At 46.2% G+C, this 23,440-nt stretch overlaps 3 protein-coding genes across 10 annotated transcripts in view; 2 read left to right on the plus strand and 1 right to left on the minus strand.

Annotated features, from left to right (window-relative positions):
* Positions 1–411: 411 nt before the first annotated feature.
* On the plus strand, positions 412–3,967 carry LOC121588815 (phosphoenolpyruvate carboxykinase [GTP]). The gene is made up of 3 exons (XM_041907210.1): positions 412–787; positions 1,524–2,127; positions 2,244–3,967. The coding sequence occupies exons 1-3, from the start codon at positions 759–761 to the stop codon at positions 3,561–3,563; spliced, it is 1,953 nt and encodes a 650-aa protein (XP_041763144.1). The 5' UTR covers positions 412–758; the 3' UTR covers positions 3,564–3,967.
* Positions 3,968–5,985: 2,018 nt separating this feature from the next.
* Positions 5,986–8,937, plus strand: LOC121590124. The gene has a single exon (XM_041909526.1). The coding sequence runs from the start codon at positions 6,279–6,281 to the stop codon at positions 8,376–8,378; it is 2,100 nt and encodes a 699-aa protein (XP_041765460.1). The 5' UTR covers positions 5,986–6,278; the 3' UTR covers positions 8,379–8,937.
* A 2,771-nt stretch (positions 8,938–11,708) lies between these two features.
* Positions 11,709–23,440, minus strand: part of LOC121588012 (band 7 protein AGAP004871-like) — a 32,150-nt gene continuing 20,418 nt past the window's right edge. For 5 of the 8 annotated variants that reach the window (XM_041905476.1, XM_041905478.1, XM_041905477.1 and 2 more), the window contains 2 exons: positions 12,728–13,244; positions 11,709–12,629 (listed from right to left, as the gene is read on the minus strand). In XM_041905476.1, coding sequence (XP_041761410.1) covers positions 12,233–12,629; positions 12,728–13,244 — 914 coding nt within the window. In that variant the 3' untranslated portion in view covers positions 11,709–12,232. Of the gene's footprint in view, positions 12,630–12,727; positions 13,245–14,153; positions 14,236–17,025; positions 17,235–17,494; positions 17,928–23,440 lie in introns of those variants that run through there. The other 3 variants (XM_041905481.1, XM_041905483.1, XM_041905482.1) reach the window with 3 other exon arrangements.

Genomic DNA, 23,440 nt, shown 5'->3' on the forward strand with positions numbered 1-23,440 from the left:
CAGCCTGCCAATCAGCTGCATCCAAGCTCGGTCGCTCTCGCTCGCTCTCTCACTTTCGCTCTCTCGCTCACGCCCAGTGCTTCGCCATGCTACGGATACGACGGGGGTAAGTTTTGGGTCCAACAACTGTGCTGCCGAGTGTGTCTCTGGCACCCTTATCGCAGGTCGGGCCAGTGCGCGCGCGGCAGGAAAAGGGAAGGTAGAAAAAAGGTGCCGTGTGCGGCAGGTTCTATTTTTCGCTCATGTCCCGCTCCGTCTCTTTCCCGCCCGAGTGGATTCGCCATCTACCCGACACACCGAAATTGCGCCCCCTTTGCTCCCGGACCTGCCCTACCCTGCCGTACCGTACCGTCCCTTGCGCTACCCGTGCGCTTGAAAGCGTACCACGCTGGTGCGAATATAAGAAGGCCCGGTTCCGAAGGTAGCAGCATCAGTTCAGCAGAACCAATCCAATTCAGAAGATGAAAACAAGCTAGTTTTCCAAGCTCCTGTGTTTTACACTCTCGTGCCTAAGTGCATCTTCCTTAACAAAAACATAAAAAGATCCTTAAAAATTACGCTTCACTAAGCGAAGAAGTTAGAAAGTTTAAGAAAAGTTTAAATCCCAGTTCAAGCTACTACTCCGCTTACCTACTTGCTTAATCAAGTCGTCGTGTGTGAATTTATACCAGTGTTATTTGTGTCGCCGTTGTGTTGCCTTTAGTCAACTCATCTTTCTTGAAGTTTATCAGCCTGTGTCTATCTAACATACCAACAAAATGCCTCAGCTCATCGAACAGTACACACCGTAAGTATCTTTTCCCGTGCATCACCTTCCAAACCGCTGGAACACACCCATGCTCGAGTTTAGAACAGTCCCTCTGGAATACTTCCTTGTGCCATCCCTTCCCGACCTTTCTCGGGGTGTGTGTGCACATACACGATTTCTGATAAAGCTATCGGCTCGACTTCGAAGCGATAGATGGGTGATCTTATCGGGCCGTGCCCCTCAAGATCTCGACCCGGCAGCCGTACCGAACCTTGGTGAGGATAGCAAAACCTTTGCACTTTGACATTGCCTCAGTTTGGTATCGGTGTATTTCATCGTTGAGGATTTCCTGCTTTTCTGCCCACCAGGGGTAGGCGTCTGTGAAATTCCTCGATCGACGTAGGTCACCCATCTAGTTGATAATCAGCTAGGAAATGATCTACGTCAGAGTGAGATGTTTCGTTTTTTTGCCTACGTGCGGCTAGGCCGGTCTGGGCTGATAACTGAGATGGAAACATGTATGTATATAAGCCGTGCACCAGTGACCGGACAGGCTCAGTAACTGCTTACAGCTGTGCGACGAGCCCTTTTCTTGCTCCTAACACTCAAACTCGCTGCGTTCTACCAGTTCTACCAATGAGCATAGTGTGTTCCAGTGCATTGTTCTGCTGGAAACATTACCCGACGTCTCGAAACAGTGTTCATTAACGCGTTTGTTTTTGTGCTCTATATTACCATTCCCTTCCGCGATGGTTAAACTATTCGCCCTGCTCAGGCTCCCGACCACCCTGGGATGCAGTCCGAAGCTGAAGACGCTGCCCAAGAACCTGTACAACCATTTGCGCGGCTTCCCGGTCGTCAATGGGGAGGTGTCGCTGCTGTCGGACAAGGTGCGCCGCTTCGTGGAGGAATCGGCCGCCATGTGCCAGCCGGACCGTATCCACATCGTGGACGGCAGTGAGAGCGAAAGCAGCACGCTACTGAAGACGCTGCACAGCCAGGGCACGATCAAGCCGCTGCCCAAGTACGACAACTGCTGGCTGGCTCGCACCAACCCGGCCGATGTGGCGCGCGTCGAATCGAAGACGTTCATCTGCACCGAGCGGCCGGAGCAGGCCATCCCGACGCCGAAGCCGGGCGTGAACGGTGCCCTTGGCAACTGGATCTCGCCCGCCGACTACGATCGCGCGATCATGAGCCGCTTCCCGGGCTGCATGAAGGGCCGCACCATGTTTGTCGTCCCGTTCTCGATGGGTCCGATCGCATCGCCACTGTCGAAGATCGGCATCGAAATCACCGACTCGGCGTACGTCGTGGCGTCGATGCGCATCATGACGCGCATGGGCGCGGAAGTGCTGGACAAGCTGTCCGACAACTCGGTAAGTTTCTGCGCGTTCCCAGTCTCTGCACGGATGGGCGTTCGCCTCGGAGTGGCAGTTGCACAAGGGCTTGCATACTAACGGTGTGGTTTTTTTCCTCTTTCTTCTCACTTTAGGACTTCATCCGGTGTCTGCACTCGGTTGGCACACCCGCCAACGGTAAGATCGCGGTGCCGTCTTGGCCGTGCGATCCCGAGCGTACCATCATTCTGCACAAACCGGCCAACAACGAGATCGTTTCGTACGGTTCCGGTTACGGTGGCAACTCGCTGCTCGGCAAGAAATGCTTTGCCCTGCGCATCGGTAGCACCATCGCCCAGCGGGAAGGCTGGCTGGCGGAGCACATGCTGATCCTGGGCATCACCGATCCGAACGGTGTGAAGAAATACATCGCGGCCGCGTTCCCGTCGGCCTGCGGCAAGACGAATCTCGCCATGATGAACCCCACGCTGCCGGGCTACAAGATCGAGTGTGTCGGCGATGACATCGCCTGGATGAAGTTCGACTCCAAGGGCCAGCTGCGAGCCATCAATCCGGAAAATGGTTTCTTCGGCGTTGCTCCCGGCACCTCGTCCGAAACAAACCCGAACGCGATGGAGACGATCTACAAGAACACGATCTTCACGAACGTCGCGTCCACCTCGGACGGTGGCGTGTTCTGGGAGGGCATGGAGAAGGAGGTGTCCTCGGATGTCGAAATCACCGACTGGCTGGGCAACCCGTGGAAGCTGGGTGAGTCGAAGACTCCGGCCGCCCACCCTAACTCGCGTTTCTGTGCACCCGCCGGCCAGTGTCCGATCATCGATCCGGCGTGGGAAGACTCGGAGGGTGTCCCGATCTCGGCCATCCTATTTGGTGGCCGCCGTCCCCAGGGTGTGCCGCTGGTGTACGAGGCCAACTCGTGGTCGCACGGTGTGTTCGTTGGCTCGTCGATGCGTAGCGAAAGTACGGCGGCCGCGGAACACAAGGCCAAGGTCATCATGAACGATCCGTTCGCGATGCGGCCATTCTTTGGCTACAACTTCGGTGACTATCTGAAGCACTGGCTGAGCATGGAGCAGCGGGCTAGTGCGGTCGGTGGCCATGCACCTAAGATCTTCCATGTCAACTGGTTCCGCAAGGATGCGAACGGCAAGTTCCTGTGGCCCGGATTCGGCGAGAACAGCCGCGTGCTGGAGTGGATCCTGCACCGTATCGATGACGCCGACTGCTACCGGGAGACGCCGATTGGCCGTGTGCCGACGGAAGGTTCGCTCAATCTGGACGGTTTGAGCAGCCCGGTCAACGAGCGGGAACTGTTTTCCATTCCAAAGGACTTCTGGCTGCGAGAGGTGGAGGAGGTGAAGCAGTACTACGACAACCAGCTGCCCCAGGATCTGCCGGCGGAGATTGCCTCCGAGCTGGAGCAGCTGAAGAGTCGCATTGAGAAGATGTAATGCGCATTGCACTGATTGAATGACAAAACAAAAAATCAAGACACAAACCACTAATAGATAAGTGAAACAGACAGGAATTAGGTAGCTCTACCAAAAGTAGGGTTTATTAACCAGGGCCGCCGAGTAGGCTGACGCAAAAGGCTAGGCGAAGTCAGACGCGAGTCAGGAGTGTTTAGGTGTAGATATTTTGTATTAAACAATGTAGGGCACATAGTAACGTAAGTCACTATAGTAAGTATTGTGATAGACGCTGTAAGAAGAAGGAGAATAAGGAGAAGAAGAATAACTGAAGTGGGCTTGGTTTTACGAAAACACAAGCCCACCAATCTGCTAATAAGGAGCACACAACACAAATGTACGTAAGCTAAGAAAATTTAAAATAAAACAAAAAATACAATAATTTACACAGTGCCTTGTTTTTTCGCTGATTGCTGTGCTTGTTGTTCAACTGAAGGAGTAGGGAGCTGAATGGAAAATTTATATTTATGGTTACTTGTTGGATTATCGTTTGATTGCTGTTTGTTGTTTACCATAGTTTCCACGGTCAATGCCGCGTACCGAGACAGCTAATCAGCAACAGATCCTCTTCCAGCACACAAAGGCCGATTGGTGTAAAAATGTGTCAAGGAAACACAACTCAAACTATTCCTCTTAATCTAAATGTCTTCGGACATCGAAGGGATTAGCTAAAGATGTGTGTTTATGATAAGGCTAGGGGATTCCGATCCCAATTTCAAGTATACCAATTTCCTTTTCATCCAAAATAAGGTCTATGGAGGTTCTTTTACATAAAATTCAGATGGAGTTAGAATATGGTTAGCTTCCTTTTGGTGTCTGTTCTAAACGACAAAATCGGGTAGAAAGCAAGATCCCAATTAAAGCACGAATTTAGTAATAGCCAAATATAGCTTTTTGGTAATAGTTGGTGTAATATATTTTTCTTTCTGTTAAAACTCAAACTCAGCTGACAAGAGGGTAGCTGAAGCATTCATCAATGATCCTGGTAGGAAAGGTACTCATGTAAGCGTTCATTCAAGTTTAGCACGGCTCATATGTTTATTAAATCATTATTTTACAGGGTTTTCCACGATTTATTGGTCAGTTCCTATTAAGGTATCTAGTGTCTAGTGATATTTTTAAACTTCATTTTGGATGAAGAACAATTGTTAAATTGTTTCGGAAATTTAACCGAAAGAAATTTATTAACCGGCATCCGCCGGGTCCTGAGATGCTTGGATAACCGTTAACCGTTTTACTATAATTGTGTTGTCATTTTCTTGCACATGATTTACACCCACTGGCCACAGATTAAGCTTGAATGACTGGAAAATAAAATAATCAAAGAAAATTAAAGCATAGCTCCATAGCTCCAGTGGTTTGCTCAATAGATGGCGCTTTATCATCCACCACTATATTGCTATCCTTTTTTTTGGAATGTGTTTCTCGCCTAGCGTCGTCTAATCTTATCCTATGTAGCATTCTAACTTTACGACCAAAAACTTATAAGAATGGTCGTGTGGTCAGATACACGGGTATCAACACCATCGACCATTACTCAAATCTCACTTGCTTCAGTTTTGATGGCTCACAAGAGTAAACTCTATTTAACAATCTGGGCGCTGGTGTTTTGCATTAGCTTTCTGCGGAGAACACAGTACAAGATAAAAGAGCAGTAAGAGCGTTTCATTGGCTTACGATCGTTCACTCTGTTTCTGATCCTCAGAGACGATGCCGCTTCTGTAATATGTGCTCTCTCTTTCTTTCTAGCGATGCATAACTTCAATGCGAAACCATACAACACTAACTAACGGGAAGAGAAAGCTCTCGAAGCAAGAAAAACTCCCCCGTGTGGTTAATTAAACCAACAGAAGACGGCACTATTTTTTGCTATTTTAAGAATGCATCAGTCGTTTACCGTCTGTTAAAAAAAGTAATTTTGAATTTCTTTTGGGTTGAGATTTTTTCTCACACATTTTCTCGCTGACAATCGAAGCTGATCACTAAATATGCATATGTGTTGAATATGAAACAAGAGAAATAAAGAAAGAATTTGATTGTATTTAAAAAACCTGTATCACTCGAGAAAATAAAATATATGATGCAAATTCGAGCAGAACCAGCATTCGAGTAGTTTTTTAGGAGCTTGACAACCGTTGACAATTCTTTTGTCAGTTGGGTCACCGGGTGTTTCCAGCACCGGTCGTATGTTTATATGCGCTAGTTGCGTTCGTGTAGATTTTTAGTTGTTGATTACGAGATTTAGTTTTTTTTATCGGATATAGCAAATTTTCTGGAGTTATTTTGTTAATTTAAACAATGTAATTGTCTGAAATTTTGAAAAATTTAGCTGCTTTTTGCTCTTCATTGGTAGTTTATTTATGGAAAATATTCTTCAAACGTCATTTACCATGTCCAGGTGGTTTGCTACTGTCAAACAGTGACGCCGTTAAAAAGCGGTTAAAAACAAATTAGATTCGAAACCGACAACAAACTTGCACCATCTGCAGAGCAAGTGAACTAATTTGTAGCAAGAACCGTCGTCCCAGTTTATTTAGTTAGATCCGTTTATTTATATGCATGATATTTACGCTAATGATTAGTGTGAAAGCAACCAAAATAACTCAAGATTAGTTTAGTGAAGTGGTGAAATTTGATAAGAACCATTCGTCCAAGGTCAGCCAGACGGTGGGGCAAACATCTGCTTGCAGTCCTGCGATGTCGCTTGCCGCATTGGAAAGTGCCTTCTGTGAACCACCGATCGGTGCGATGATGGAAACTCCGGGAAAGAAGCGCAAGCGGAATGCGGAAACGAATCCATTCCTTAACTTTACCGAACAAACGTTCAGCATCCCTTCGTCGACGCCGATCCACAATCGGCAGATCGATAGCAGTGCCTTCGAGAACCCGTCCTTCCGGGTGGCGAACAAAGAGAACTACAATCTGTTTTCCGACTCGTGCATGGAGGTGAAGTCGATCGCGGATCTGGCCGGTGCAACCAAGCGCCCGAAAGCGAACACGCCCGACACGTGCAACCCGTTCGAGGTGATACGCAAACCGCCGAAGAAAAAGAAGAAACAGATGCACCCGGCCGGTACGGTACCGCTCGAGGAGAGCTGTTTCGAGAATCCCGGCTTGAATCTAGCCGCCGCCGATAAGCAACCGGTAAACCCGTTCGAAGTACCACGCGATGGAGACGAAAGCAAACGCAAGGAGGCGGAAGAGTTGAGCCGCTGCTTTGTCAACAGTGCGCTTAACATCCGCGGGGCAGAGAAAGGAACGGAACGGTACAATCCGTTCGAGATTGTGCGCCCGAAAGAGGCGGCCCCGGAGGCACCACCAGGCAGCCGGGGGCTGCCGGTACCGGAACTGGCTGGCATTGAGAATCCTGCGATGGAGATGCCACAGTACGCTATTGCCGTTCCGTTCACACCATCGCTGAAGCATCGTATCAATTTCCAGGAGCTGCCGCCCAGTGCCTTAACACCGTGCCAAATGCTGGCCAACATGGTTGTTTGCAGCCCCGAGCCGACGAAGGTGGCATCCGGCTATGCGGGAGATACGCTGAACAGGAACGTAACGGTCACGCTGACCAAACGACGGTCCCTATCGGTCATCAGCGAAGAGTCGGACATCGGTGAGAAGTTGGACTGCTACCAGCTGGAACTGGAGAACAGCATCAACGAAGCGAAGGCAAGAAAGCAGCGGCAGGGCGAAACAACCCCGTTCACGTTCAGCGGAACGGGCCATCGGCGTCGATCGGTGAGACGCAGCTTGATCGACATGAAGCACATCAGCAATCTGTCCCAGCGGCTGCACGAGCTTGATGACGACGAGAGCGACTTCACCAAGCTGGAGGACGATGCAAAGGTTCCGGAAGGTGCGGTGGATCAGGAACAAGAGGAGGATGAGGGGGAGGAGGAGGAAGACAAAGAAAATAGAAAACCGGCCACACCGGTAGCGGTCGGTAAGAAACTGAACAGCAAAATTGATGAGACTGATACAACCGAGACGCACTCGGAAGTGGCCCACTGCAACCAAATGACGTTCACCATTACCAAAGAAACGACGGTGCGGGAAGAGATCCGTATCGACATGTCCAACCCAGACGTACAGTTCGAGGAGGTGGAAGACTTCGAAGACGAAGAGCAGGACGTAGAGCTGCTACACAATCCGGCACCGTTTCAGCGCGCGTACCGCAAGAAAGAGCCGCTCGCAGACAAGCCGACGGAAGTAATCGTCGCATCCGATGAGTTCAAGCATCCGGCACACATCGGTGACCAGGTGACGGATGGAGAAGGAGCACGCGATGCTGGTGCACCGGTTAAATCGCACAAAGTGCGTGACGTTATACGCCGCAGCTTCCGTCGATTGATACCGCGCGGACAGGCGGTGCACACGGACGAACCGCAAAAAGAAGGGGAAGAGAAACAACCAGCGTCGCAGCGCGATGGGGAAGGCCACGGGTTAATTTCTACCATCCGGCACAGCTTAAGGCGCCGCCAGACCGCCAAAGCCAAACCGACGACGGGCGAGGAAGGGAACGGCGTCGTGGCTGAATCGAAGCAATCCGAGCAAACCGGCGAATCGGCGCTGGAAATGTCCATCATTGCCGAGCAGCCGCGTGCCGTGTTCCGGCAGCCGTCACTGGACCAGTACAAACCGATTGCGGCCGCTCCATCCGGCGGGGGCACGCTACGGAGCAGTTTGCGCCGCTCGACCAAGGACATCCGGAAGCAGATGATGAAGTCGGTGTTTCGCAAGCAGTCCGGCGATTTGGACGGCGATCATGGCCAGCATGTGGGACAATTGATTTAAAATGAAGAAGGCTTATGGAGAAGACTGATGGCGCAACCTGACATTACCATTTTTTATCATTATTATCGCTTTTTTTAATTATTATTATTATTATTATGATTATCGTTAAGCACAGCACCAAATCCCAGTTTACCAAAAGAAACAGTAATCACGCGTTGTTCTTCAAAAAGAACCAAAGAAGGCTTTTTTGAGCGAGTTTTAATTAAGCAAAAGGCAGCAATTTGTTGGAAATTCACCATTTTCACATAACATTTATTTAATTTTCTTCCATCACTCGGAATGCAGCTTGTTTTACGTTTAATCTTAATCGCGGACAGGATTTTTTCAACTCAGTTGCACCAAAACATTTAATTTTGCTTAAATTATTATAAGTTATGCTTCGTAGTAGGTGGTAGTGTAAGTTTGCAAAGGTTATTACAACCTTGTTTTATCTGCTTCTTTTGTGGCACAATTTAACCGATCAGTGTTTTATTATGACTGTATTTTTAATATTATTCGAAACAATGTTACTTAAACTCATGCAAGCGTTTCCATTATTGTCGGCACTGCCAGAAGAGACAAAGCCTAAAAATATCACATATTTCCCTCCTCTGAAAGTTCGTATAGGAGGGCCTCAGCATCGGAGAGCATTTTGTATGCAAATTGTAAAATTTCATTACTCATTGTCACGTTTCGACAGACAGGGCTGAACACGTGACAACCGATCTGTCCTAGGATGCACCGTGAGGGAAGCAGCAGAATTGCTGCGTTAAATTGATGAGATGTGCTGCCGTATATATTGTCGTTTGTAACGTGCTGCCTGAATTGAATTCCGATGTAATATAGATGTCGACACAATGTAAATAGTTGCTGTTGCTATTTGCTACTGTAACAGGTAAAGATGAGACGGAATGAAGGATGGTAAAAACGAGACACTTGATGCGCAGGATAGGATGATTTTGGTAGATGCGAATTTGAAAGCGAATTTAGGATGCATTAAGCGGATTTACCACGGGAATGGCGAGCGGAGGCAAGATTGTCTGACGACAGGTAAATGGGTTTTTTTTCCACTGCGTGATAAAGCGGGTAATACATCCCTGAGCTGAGCAGTCCTTTTCTCGGACTTTCGAACCCACATTTCAATTTTCGCTAGAGGGAACTACAGGGTAGAATAAACCTTTTTTTTCTTTTTCAAATTTGAAAAGGTGATTAAGCTGTTTAAGACGCTTTCTTTTGGTGTCGTAAATAAATGTCCTTTCGTGGGGATTTGCTTACAATGCTTTAGATATTTTAAATGTTTTTTCCTTGATAGTGTTAGAAATGTTAGTTGAATTCGCTCCTTATTTTGCAAATCGTAAATTTAAGAACTATTATTAATAATTAGTTAATTTTGCCAGGTTATAGGGCTGTGCAAATAAATTGCAAAGATTCTTTTAAGAGTAAGCCGAAATTAACGGCCTCGAAACCCAATTAAAATGAGATAATTACTCCTTGGGACCTGGGAGCCGGTCTCGTAGTACAGTCGTCAACTAGTACGACTTAACAACATGCCCGTCATGGGTTCAAGCCCCAAATGGACCGTGCCGCCATACGTAGGACTGACTATCCTGCTATGGGGGGATCAATAAGTCACTGAAAGCCAAACCCACAAGTAGTGTGGTACAGGCAGGCCTTGACCGACAGCGGTTGTTGAGCCAAAAGAAAAAAAAAAAAAAATTACTCCTTAAGATATCCAAAACCTAACCCATACTGGACCTGACACAAATACATTACATATTGCACATGACCTTATCCCTGCCCTGGATCTAATACTGAACCCATACCGGTCCTGGAACCGATCGTGAAACCATAACGTTCCAGGAACCAATACTGGTCATACCGGTCCAAAAACTGATCATGAACCCATAAAGGTCTTGGGACCAGTGGCGGATCTAACGTTAGGCGGAGTAGGCGGTCGCCTGGGGCCCCGCCGATTTAGGGGCCCCGTAGATCGCCATTCTATAGTATGCCGTATGGACAGAGTACTAGCGATAAGGGCCCCCGGAAGGATAGCTGTTGGGACCCCGATGCTGGCCATGAACCATGAACCCACACCTGTCGTGGAACCTATAATGAACCCATATCGGTCTTGGAACTAATTATGAACCCATACCGGTCCTGGAACCTGCCATGAATCCATACTGGTCCTGTAACCTGTTATGAACCCGTACTTGCCCTTAAACACACCATGAACCCATACCGTTCCTGGAATCGATCATGAACCCATTCCTGCGCTGGAACCTATCATGAGGCCATATCGGTCTTGGAACAGATCATGAACTCATCCTGGTCTTGGAACCAATTATGAACCCATACCGGTCCTGGAACCAATTATGAACCCATACCTTTCCTGGAACCTATCATGAACCCATACTAGTCCTGGAACATATCATGAACCAATGCCGCTCCTGGAACCGATCATGAACCCATATCGGTCCTGAGAGCTGTCATGAACCCTAACCTGTCCTGGAACATATCATGAATCCTTACCTGTACTAGAGCCTATCAAAAACCCATACCTTTCCTGGAACCTACTATGAACCGGTACCGATCATGGACCCATACCGGGCCTGGAACCAATCATTAATCCATAACGGTCCTGAAACTGATAGTAAATCCATACCGGACCTGGAACTGGTACTGAACCCTTAGAGATCTAGAAACAGCTCTCGGTTATATTTATTTCCTCGATTTTCCAGTACCTGTAACTGTTCCAGATTTGGATTAGGAATGATAGTTGACCCTGCTCAGGACCTGGCACCGATACAATTCCAGTTCCAGTCTACAAACATATCCGGTAATAAATGAGCAGCGTAGGAATAGTGTAGGAAATTTAGTAGAATTTGCATAGTGATGGTCATACAAGTAGTCCAGCTGTAGACGCACAGGCTGCTGTTAAGACCAGACCATAACGATTCGATTTCGATCCATGTAGCCGTTGGATCTGTCCGATTGTTGAGTCGTGCCCGAACGACTCAACAGAAAGCCCGTCATGAGTTCAAGTACCGTCTAGATCGACGCTATGAAATGCATAGCTGTTAACCATATGGTTTATGGGTAAATTTATTAAATCCACTGATATCCCGCCAAGCCCGTGAAGCTGCAAAAGCAGGCGAAGATGGTTACTCTTAGCACACAAAGCACGTTAGGTCAAGAGAAAGAAAACAAAGTACTTTACTTCGTCGTGTGAAAATGTTTTCAAATTGTAAACGAAACTTTGGAGCACTTACTGTACGTTTGGCCTTTCCCAGTATCCTTGAACCGTAGAGTGTATGTATGTACCGACCGCACACGGTTAGTTGTAGTACGAATACGGCTTTTATTTTTTTTTATTTACAATCATGTTCGGAGTACGTTAAAACACATTCAAAAGATAATAGAATGACAAAAATGATAACACTGTTAAAACATCAACAACTAGGTAATTCGTTTGATTGTGGCTCGTTCGACGCGGATGGAAAAGTATTAGCATCCTGCCAACCAGTAGACCGTCGTTTGCTTGTATCTGTATGCGTGTGAGTGTGTGTGTGACTGTGAGTTCGAGCATTTCTTCCTTCTCTTCCTCCTGGCGCTGGACCTTACAGGTCTAGAATGAATCGTGCCAAACGGTTGGTGGGAGAGCAGAGGGCAGAGTCCTCCGCCGAGGAGATGGAGTAAGACGATGCCGACCCGACGATCGCGCCGGGTCCGATCTTACGGTCTCCGCCGGCCGACCCGGAAGCTTCCCGGGCCCGGTGGTGGTGCGGAAGCCGCTGCTGATGTCGTCGGTGCTGATGATGGTGACGCCGCTGCAAGTGTACCCTCGGTAGCTGCTGCTGCTGCTGTTGCGGCTGTTGCTACTCAAACGACTGCTGCTGGCTCGGATCGCCGAGCGGTGACGAGGTGCTGGTCGTTGTGGACGGTGGTGCGGCCGGCGGAGCCATCGGTCGCACTGGGGCAGTGGTGCGCTGCACGCCCAGCGAGGAGGTAAAGTTCATCAGCGGTCCGATCAGTTCGATCGGCAGCGGAAACACGATCGTGGAGTTTTTCTCGCCCGCAATGCTGCTCAGCGTCTGCAGGTAGCGCAGCTGCAGCGCGGCCGGGCTTTCGCACATAATGTCGGACGCTTCCTTGAGGGCGCGGGACGATTTCATCTCACCCTCGGCCGCGATCACCTTGGCACGGGCTTCCCGGGCCGCCTCCGCCTCGGCTGCCATCGAGCGCTGCAGTGAGTCGGGCAGGGAAACGTCCTTACTGTGAGTGAAGAACAGAGAGAGGGAGAAAGACAGAGAGATATCGTACGCATTGGGATCAATTTTTTGTCGTTCAATTTAGCCCACATCCTCACTTACATCTCAACACGCTCCACCTGTACGCCCCACGGATCGGTGGCCTCGTCCAGCGTCACCTGCATCGAGTGCGAGATCGCTTCCCGCTCCGTCAGCAGCTCGGACAGGTTGCGCGTACCGAGCACGTTGCGCAGCGTGGTGGCCGCCAGCAGGCGCGTCGAGTGGCTGTAGTTCGCGACCTGCACCACCGCGTTGAGCGGGTCGCGGATGCGATAGTACACGACGGCATCGACCGACACGGTGACGGAATCGCGCGTCAGCACCTCCTGCGGCGGCACATCGAATGACACGGTACGCAGGTCGACCTTGCAGTAGTTGTCAATGCAGGGCAGCACGAAGAACACGCCGGGCCCGCGGGCCCCACCGGACCGCAATCGGCCGAGCCGAAAGATGACCGCCCGCTCGTACTCCTGCACCACCTTGAAGCAGAGGAACAGCGAGATCGGGAGGGTCAGCACCATCAGCACGATCGAGCACACGGTCGCCAGCACCTCCACGCATCCTATCGAATCGGCTTCGGCTGTTTTGAGGGGGTGCAAAAAGGCGGGTGAAAAAGGGAGGGGGGAGTTCAAAATTAGTATATTTTTTTTTGGAAATTCTTTACTAAACGTTATTTAAACTCAAACTTTCAAGCAAATAATAACGGATAATTAAACCATGTGCACCAACACCAACAGAATGCACTCGCTTCAAGAACGCCTTTCATCGTGGGTGTTGGAAAACAATTCCAAACTCCATCATTTCCCATCTACACCAGGGGTACACCACATCGTCAAGCGCACCAGCTGAACGGGAAAATTAATCAAAAAGCCACGCTTTCCCCCACCGAGTGAGACTAATTGTCAAGGGGAACAGAGCCCGCCTGCTGTGGTTTGCGAGTGTTGCATCAGGTGTTGTTTGTCTGCACGACGCGGCTCTTTGTGAATTGTGAATGAATGGCACACAGCCTACTGCCACCGTCAAGGGCGTCGTCTTGGGATGCACGAAAGCTGTATGCATCGTCTTTGTTTGTGCCGTTTGCCGTTTGTGATGGGATTGCGAGCGGCCAAAAGGGAAAATTCAAATCGAAAGAACTGCTGCCAGTGTATACGAAGGATATGTACATTTGCAGTAGAACCGTGTGTAAGTGTACGCCGTTTCCTAATGGGGACGGGTTTCTTCAGTGAAATGCTGAAGTGTTGAGTAACTTCTTTTGTTCAAGTGGAAACACTTTGCCTTTGCACCAAACACTTCATTGGAAACTTTGCAAATCAAAACTATCTCCACCTGTGTGTACCATTCTTCCGCACAACACTCTCAATGATGACTCTTATCTATCTCCCCAGCTTAAACTTAAACTGACGCACACACAAACAGGCACACAAACCCCATCCACAGCAACTTCATCAACCGAACCTAAAACACACAGGAGTGAAGAAACGCAACTTAACTTGCAGTATATTACCGCCGGACGTTTTCCAAACCACCTTCATTCACGCTCATTCGATCGCATTCGGGACCGCGGGAGGCTGCCGGTGATTGAATAATAAAGTGAGCTGCGTTTGCGCTGGTGTTTGCGTTATGATGATGATGATGATGCTCTCTTCACAGCCCGTGTCGATCGTGTGTGCGTATGTTTTGATCGATGGCGCGCTTGGTTTGTGCATGAGCGCCAGCAACGTCGTTGAGCACTGCACAATGGGCAGTTTAGAACAAATTTCGGGATAAAATTATTTTTGCAGAAATTGTTTGTTTTTATCGTTTGTAGTAAAGAGTTATGATAGTAAATAACATTTATATGTAGTTCGCATCCATACCACCAGGTGGCGCTACATAAAATAGTGTTTTAAGGGACCTTTGCTTAATTTTATTAATTTTGTGTGTTTTTTTTCTTGTATTTGTTGTTTCTAATAGTATAAACCATATTAAAATAAACTGTAATGTTTTATAATAAATGAGCAAAACATAATAATTTTGAATAAGATAATATTTTCTGTTTTGTATAGAACAATTGTAGCTAATTTTCATCACTTTTACTCACAGGTAGTACAAATATTAAAATTTTACATACACAACTTAGGTGGATGCTATTACAAGCTTCTGACGTCTTGTTCACATTTCTAGAGACATGAATAAAGGCATTTAAATAATTCGGTAGAGCAGGTACATTGAAATAAAGTAGTTCCCAAATTCGTCATGAAAAGCAGCTCATATTGTTAGTCTTTGAATATTCATCCTATACTTTTCCAAGTCCTGTACTGCCTTCAGAAGGGGTAATAAAACTAAACATTGTATGTTCTTGGTTTTACAACTATCCGAAAAAATCAGAGTTCAACGATAGCTACAAACAAAGTATTTACTTCATTAGTAAAGTTAAACTCTGTCTTTGTTTTAGTGCGTGTAGCTACTGATATTGAATTGGTTAACGAATCAGAGGAATACAGCTCATTATACAAAATGTCCTTCTGGATGCATTTTCTTTCTTGCAAAATATTCTTTGTAGCATACTCCCCTATATCCTTATATTTAGTTTGTCATGACTTTTGGGAGTTTCTTCTCCCAAAGCGCCAATAGATGCTGGTGCATTCATAACGTTTTCCTGTTATTCGTATAATTTCAGAATTATTTTCCTTACATCCGTTTATAATCTGGAGTAGGACCAAAAGTTATTTGATTCTAATTTGCTTCATTATATTTAATAATAAAGTTAGGTTAGAATAGAAATTTACATATTAGATAAGTACATGAGCTGAAACTAAGATACACAGCTTCGTAATGGAAATTAAAATCACGTAGAATATAGTTTTGTAGAATACACTAAATACGCTACACTAGGCTCCTATGGAGCCGCCTAGTTGCGCATGTGTCTGTTTTTAGAAAAAGTTGATGTGATAAAACTTCAATAAAATTCGCGTTCGCAGACTTTCGCAGAATATTTCTTCACAGATTGATAGTATATATATTACACTATTATGTGACATATATGAGACAACGCCACTCTACGCCACTTCAATAATGGCATCATGTCAAAAATAAAAATGATGAAATTTTTTAGGAAGTTTCTTCAGTTATTATCGTTTATTTTTGCATAAAATTAACCTAACTCAAAATCTTTAATGTATTTTTAAAGCTGACTAAATATCCTTTTTAAAATATCTAAACTTATCAAAATCAGTTTATATTTGAAAAATTTACAAAGGTTCAAAATTTTCCAATAAAAGTGAAAAATTTTCTGCGTTTTTTTAACAAATCTCGACTTTGAAAGGTCTTTCTAGAGAACCAGAAAAGATAAAGAGCTCATATTTGGTATTTTTCTTAGTTTAACCCTTAGTATTAAAACCTATTATTTGGAATTGCGCTATTACAAAGTTGATTTTTTGAATTTCATCCCGGCAAATGCCCATTGTGCACTGCCGCGACTGCTCGACGCACAGCGCAACACGAAACACTCCTACCAAGCAGACGCCCGGCTCCAGTGTGGGTGGTTAGTGGATAGGCCAATTAGCACGAATCGTTTCGAAAAAGTGCAAAAGGCCGAGAGTGGGGTCTGGAGAGCTACTTTCCCTTGGTTGTACGTTTGGGAATGGTTTGTTTATGGTTTTCGCCGACTAATGCGTCCCGGGGGGGGGGGGGGGGGGGGGGGGGGGGGGTTCGGTGTTCGGTGTTTCGGGGGAGTTTTTGGTGGACGGTTGGTTTTTGGTGGACGGTTGGCCGTCGAGTTTGGCTTCCTCTTCGCTCCAGCGATCGTGTGCGCGAGAAGGAAGGTATTTTTTTTTGAGGGGGCCTAATGCTTTACACGATGTACAACACTGACTAATTGGCCGTTGCGTGTAGTTCTCGTGTCTTGCGCGTACACGAACGGCTGTAGTCGAGAGTTTGGATTTAAGACAACGGGTTAAGCGAACTATATCTTTATCCTACGGACACGGTGGTTTTACACGCAAGCGTGGAGCACATGCGGCCTATCTGCTTTTGGCTATTCCACCACTAACTCTCCCACAGCTCTGTTTTTTTTTTGAGCACATTTATCTTCAATCGATCGTTATAAATTATCTTGTTTATGGTGCGCCCAATCTTTCCCAAGTGGTTGATGCGCTTCACGCGCCGCTCTGTTCAATCTCGAGTACATCTCGAGAGGAAGTAAGCTTGGCCGCCTTTTGCGCCCGATTACGCAGCACCATAATTAATTGGTGAACCATCAGTATTGGAGCACCGACGTGTGAGAACCGTAATTGGATATTAATTAATCGCACACCGGAACACAAACCAGACACAAACACACACACATAAAACCCGGAGCATCAAACCGTGTGATTACTTGCTTATTTTGCAACGCGTTTTCATTCGAACTTTTCGCTGCTTCGACCTTTTCCGTGCCCAAAATTGCGGAACACAACGAGTTACTCCGTGTTTTTTTTAAATCACTTAAGCTTGCGGTTCACGTTCTAATCACGAGTTTTTACGAGGAAAATCAAAGGCAAAACGTTAAGGCCCCGGCAGCACTCGGACAGCACTGACACTTACGACGACCAGCAGCAGACTAACAACGCTCTCCACCTTTCGCGAGAAGATCATCACACTAGACGACCACGTCTGTTGGCAAGGGCGCACGAACGGGCACCGAAAGCCGAGAAAACGGCCGGCGCACGCCTGCTTGATCGTGCCGCACCAGGCGTCTCCATCTAGTTTCAGCAAACTGATGCGACAGTGTGTACGTTTTTTTTTTCTCTGCCCAACACACCCATTATACCTCAATAACAACAGCAAAAAAGCCTACCCAACGATACGTACGAACGTCAACGTAGCACTCGCAGCCACCGGACTCGGTACTGAGACAGTCGGTGTCCATAGCGAATTGAACGGCGAAGCAAGAGGGTCACGATTTTCACGCCGCTCCCGCTACGGTCGGTCGGCTGTCACGATGGTGTCCTCGTTCCATGGTGCGCGCAAAGGGTCGGCGAGCATAATTTATTTCCCGACAATGTCTTCCTCCATCAAACACGCGCGTAAATGGCACTCGAGGGAGGTAAGGGCGAAGAAGAAAAGCACGCACACACACACTAAGCACAAGGATGGGTGGTGATCGATGTTTGGTCGCGTGTTATACAAAAGTGACACTTTTCACACGGTCCCGAGACAGGCCAGAAAACGGTGGGCCACCCCTCTCGCTGGCAAGCGTGCGACCGGGCACAATGTAGTAGCAGCTCTAGCCGTAGCGTAGCACGCGTACCGCGTACACACCCACGATGGGCACCACCCGGTGTAGTAATTCGGATCGAACTGCTGCAAAACCGCACCGCAAACCAGCGGCAGCCAGAGATTCTCCATCTTCGCGCGGCAAAGGAAGGGCAATGGATGAGTGCTCTTTCCTGGGAATGAGTTTAGATGTGTAAAGGAGCAAAAAAAACACACCACTACCACTACGAACTTTTTTTTTCAAACTGCAAGATGGAAAGGAAAGGTGCGAAGGGAGCAAGTAATGATCTTCGACCGATAAAAAAACACGGAAAAGCTGCTCACACGAAATCGCTCCATGTTGTACGGAGCGAGAGAGGGAATTGGATGGGAAACGGGAGGATCGGAACGACATCAAATTCGTTACGCGAGTGACCATGAGTGTAAATCGAGTTCGAACGTTGCTCGCTCGGTAAATCCTGACCGATCTTTCCCCTCTTCTCGGTATTTAGATTTTGCTCGAATCGAATCGTACATAGATTCCCTGTCTGTGCCCTCTTTTTTTCTAGTAGCATTTTACATTTACAACCAAAACGATGCAAACGTACAGCAAATGTTCGGTTTGGGTTGTTTGACCCCTGTGTTTGTGGGGTGGTATCATTTGGCACGGAATTTCGGTCGTATGCTTCCACAAAGTGACATTGCAATCTATCGTTGTCAGTGCAGGGCATTGAAGGACGTTGCTTTTCTTTGGGGTGGTAGATTGTTTAGCAAACGTTCAGAAAACATTGCACAGTATCTTTAAGCGTTTTTTTTATGCTCGAATTATGATTGTGTTAATATTTATATTTTTTATCATAATTCAATTCATCAATGTGGTATGGAAAATATACAATAAAATATAATTGATACAAGTTTAATAAAAAAATAAATATAAGTAAATGAATTTATGGGTGCGTTGTATTTAACGGCTAAGCCGCGGGTTGTTAAATGCAATTTTATTTAGTATTTGTTTAAAGAAAAATAAGGGTAAACAATAAGATTTTGTGTGAATTTAATCTTGTATAAGGCGTCGGGGACAGTTTTATTTTTTGAAATGTTATTTACGTCTTTCAATACTGTGAGAAAGATATAAAACAAAACAAAAAAATGCACAACCAAAATGCCGGGATATGGAGAATATTTTAAATATGTTGTTGGAAATTGAATTTAATGAGCTGTAGTTAGTTTAGTTTAGAATTATTTCATACATTTATTTAAATTGCATGCCTTTCGAGAATTATTTCAAATGGTGAATTATTTCAACTTAACAAGATCAATTACCGATTAGAACTGGAGAATGAACTCTTAGGATTGGGAATGAATTTAAAAGAAATGAAGAAACAAATGAACTATCTGTAATGAAATGACAAGTAAATCAACAGTAGAAAATTGATTGGCGCAAAGGATACAACGGCTTTTCTCAACACTCTTCGCTTTTCGGCAATTCGTATATCACAACCAGCACTTTAGTGATAATTGATCACATGTGTGTTTTTATGTTATTTTGACGAATTTTAAACTCATTGTTTTACAGGGCTAAATATCGAGTGGACGAGTGACGCGGACGAATGGCAGTGAAAAGAACACGACTTTTGCGACATTTCTTGTAATTTTTCCTATTAATTCTAAAACATCCCGATTGCTTCTAAACTACCACTAAAACTATCACGTTTAAACTTACATATAATGTTATTAAAGTTGTTGAAGATAAATTGGAAACAAAAATTTATGCAGCACTTTAGTTTTGAAAAAGGGAATTAAAAGTCCAGTTTATGATGTAACAATTAGGAAAATATAAGTGGTTCCTATTGATTGTCGTTATTGTCGGGTTAAACGTGATTTTTTGGCTGTTTCCCAGAGAGTTTTTTGATAACTTCCTTTTTTACATTCATTCCACCATTCGATTATGGAACCACAAATCCGTGTGAAACTTTGTAAAAGCAGTTTTATATTAAATAAATTCAGAAGAAGAAATTGCGTTTAAATTTCACGGAATCTTTGCGTAAGAATTCGATTCGGTCACGAGGTGAAACCTATGACAAAATATCAATATGCTTAAATTCCTAAAAAAAAAAAACAGTTCGAGATGTTTTTTAAGCTCTCGTTGTTACTTTACCGTAATAGCAGCTGTAATCTGTGATGATAGCAAAATAAAATAGGCGCTGATTGATAAACACAGCTCTCAAATCTGTATCTGTATCCCATTGTCTTTGCTGACCAACGCTTTAACCCTCTCCACTCTCTAATTTATCTTATCTTGAACCTGAACCCCCCCCCACCCCCTATTAAGCATTAAATTTGACGGGGTTATGTATGTGTAAACCCGCCCAATTTGTGCGATGTGGAGCAACAATATTTAAGCGAATAACGCCGTAAAATTAGGGCGCCTTGAAGGCGCTAATCCACCCAAACAGTCCATCTATTTGTCAAACCAAAGCCGAATATAAAGGAGTGTTTAAGAGCGAACAAACGCATCGTTATCGTACAAACTCGGTACATAAACAAACTGGTCTAGGCAGTAAAAATGAATCAGTTAAAACTCATTTCCCTTATCTATCTGGCTAGCTTGACGGCACGGGATCTAAATCTCTGCCCAGGCGGCCGCCGCATGCATGCCGTCTATTGAAAGCAATCCATCTTGAGCCGCACAGAACGAGCAACATTCTTGAGCCATGTACTTGGGCACTACCGTGGCGTGGGGTTTGCAAACGACATCATCCCTTCTTCCGCAGCCCACGTTTAGTCTGTGTGTTCTTTTGATTTCACATTCCGTCCAAAAGCATTAATGATGTCCCTTGCTGTGTGTGTGTGTGCGAGGGAGGGAAAACCGTGCACAATAAAAAACCTCACAATGAGACCGCAACAACGTGTAGCGCGCCGGAGACACTCTGTGATGTCGTATCCAATTTCCACAGCACTATTACTGATGAATAGAAGTAGAGTAGCAAGAAAAAAACAAACTGTGACAAAAATGCTGCGTCGAGGGGCGGCGATTAATGGTAATAAAACTAAACGATCATCCTGTTCCGTGTGCATAAGACGATGAAGCTAGCAAATCGGATCTTAACAATTGGTAATGCTAGCAGCACATTAAAGAGCGGACTAGAAGAACACTAAACGGATGAATTTTCCCCTTTAAATTTGATGACTCGTTCGGTTTAGTAAGGTGGCTTTAATTTGGACAGGGGAATAAATCCATCGCGATGCAGTGTGATCTGTCTCGGTATGCCTAATTTACAGTCTCCGTTCGGGTAGCGCCGTCCCTTAATTGATTGTAAACACATTCAAGCGACCAAGGGTTTGATTGAAAAACCTTCCCCATGCTTGAAATTGGATTTTGTGTTACAAACTTAAGGGGCCATTTCGGAAGTTGTTTATTGATAAAGAACTTTACATCTCATCAGCGAGCGAGCAAGGGAATGCCGCCCCGAAAACAAACAGGAACATAAATGCAGCGTCCTACACACGCTCATGTCACGTCTTAATCTCTGCTGATGTGACATTCTTAAACCAAGCCCACGACAACACAGGAACACAAATACAGAAGAAAAAAACTACGATCTATCGCTCTATTTCGCTTCCATTCTCTGGCTGATAAGCACAGTTTATTTGGCGAATTAAGTTCGAGCCAGTCGTTCGGCTTGGTTTGGCTTGTTTCCGGGTGTCCATTTTTGGTGCTTTGTGTGCCGACCAGACAGGTCTTGGGCCACCAGTGGGTAAGCATGCGAAAAACCCACGATCGTGATAAAAACCCGGCGACGACGACGACGACGATAGTCTTTCCACAGTCTGATGAGCTTCAGCACGGGCGGAGGTTTCTTTTTTTTGGATTGTTGGTTTTGCCGAGGAGTGAGTTTAGCCAAGATGCTACCCCGGAAGATTGCGCTTTGATGACAGCCTGGCGACCAAACCCGTCGTCGTCGTCGTCGTCTGGTGTGGTGTGTATTCTGCCACTCTTTTCCTTTCACCGACCGTGCAAAAGTGGACCAAACCAAAGCGTAAGAGAGTAAGAAACCGTTCTGGTTGGTTTGTGGAAATGTCAAAAAGTCAATTCGCTGCGCTGCGTGCAAAATGCAACAACATGATCATCGGCCGACGACTGTTTCGGATCACGATCGGACAGGAAGGGACGGTGTCCTCCGGTGAAAGGGTGTTAATTATATTTATAAATCGTGGACTAAATGAGCCACTGTAAGTTGGTAGGGTGGGCGTACGGGAGCGTGAAGCATCGCACCGGGCGGTGGCATGTGTGCATTCCGACCCGTTCCAACACGTTGTCCAAATATTGACGCGACGTGCGTTAAAGGTGCACCATCAGCCCCACCACGTCACTGTTGGGGTGGTTTGATCTTTCCCAGATTAGTTAGCCTGGCTGGCGTGGGGTTTATTACATTGATCTCGACTGCCCGATACAAATGACGGGGAAGTGGCTTCGGCGAAGCAGTGAGGAATGTAATCGGAACCAAGCTAATCCCTGTCTTGAGCCGAAGATGTGTGTCATGAAGAGCGAGCTCGAGATTGGGTGAGATTAAGCGGGATCAGTTCGCAACACACGCATGGGAGCTTACTTTATTAATACAATGAAGTTATTTGGACCAGTCAGTGGGACACTCCGCCCTTCAACCCCATTAGCCGAGCATTTCTATGCCTCACCTTCCACGGCACATGGTGCACACAAACATTGTTTACTTTAAAACCCATTTCAAAGCCACAAACAAATTCCATACAGCCACACTTTCGCCTAAAAAGTTTCGCCTAATTGCATAAACAATCCATCAAACACCTATAGGGTTTCGACCTTCACGGTGCGTTCGATTTTAGTAAGACAATAAATAATTTACTATCAATCAAACGACGCGCCACCTACGCGGTTTGTTTAGATTTAGGCTCGGGAGAGGGTTTTTGGGACTTGGCGGCAAAGAAAATTGAGAAAGCAACAATAAACAACGAATCGAATCGAAAATCGATAAACAATGCATTCTCCATTCTCGATAGTGGTTGCAAAGCATACAAAAAAAATGCTCCCCTTCCCATGAATAAGATAATCGCTACCCTGTTGCTAGCGGGCGAAACTGATGCGTGCTAATTTCTTATTCCTTTTGCGAAGCGCTTACGGCGTTTTAAAACGAACCCCTCCCCACCGTTCTCTCGCAGAACTACAGAAAGAATTTTCAAACCGGGATTAACGGAACGTGACCCGAAGCATAAACTGTCGAATGAACGGCGATCGTGTCAGCGGACGGCCGGGCGTGGGACGGTTCAAATCTGCTCGACCATCAAATCGCCATTTACGAAAGACGAAACACACGTAGCGGCACAGCATCATTCCCGGGGCGGACCCCGGTGGGACAGATGTACATCATCGTCGAACGGTGTGTGCGTGCCTGGCCAGTTTGTGCCACGATCCCTCACGTTTGACACGTTTGCAAGTGATTGGAAAAGGCAATGTGTGAGGTTGTTGCTTTTTTTTTCGTTTCAAACTGGACCGGCTTGCGACGAATGATCCCTTCATTTCACCCC

Source organism: Anopheles merus, chromosome 2R, assembly GCF_017562075.2.
Source record: "Anopheles merus strain MAF chromosome 2R, AmerM5.1, whole genome shotgun sequence".
NCBI classification, from domain to species: Eukaryota; Metazoa; Arthropoda; class Insecta; order Diptera; family Culicidae; genus Anopheles; species Anopheles merus.

What these genes read in the sequence shown, in the direction of transcription:
- LOC121588815 (XM_041907210.1), top strand. Translation starts at nt 759, where the DNA reads ATGCCTCAGCTCATCGAACAGTACACACC. An exon ending in CTCATCGAACAGTACACACC is followed by an intron (nt 788 to 1,523) that starts GTAAGTATCTTT and finishes CGCCCTGCTCAG; the next exon opens with GCTCCCGACCACCCTGGGAT. An exon ending in ACAAGCTGTCCGACAACTCG is followed by an intron (nt 2,128 to 2,243) that starts GTAAGTTTCTGC and finishes TTCTCACTTTAG; the next exon opens with GACTTCATCCGGTGTCTGCA.
- LOC121590124 (XM_041909526.1), top strand. Translation starts at nt 6,279, where the DNA reads ATGTCGCTTGCCGCATTGGAAAGTGCCTTCTGTGAACCACCGATCGGT.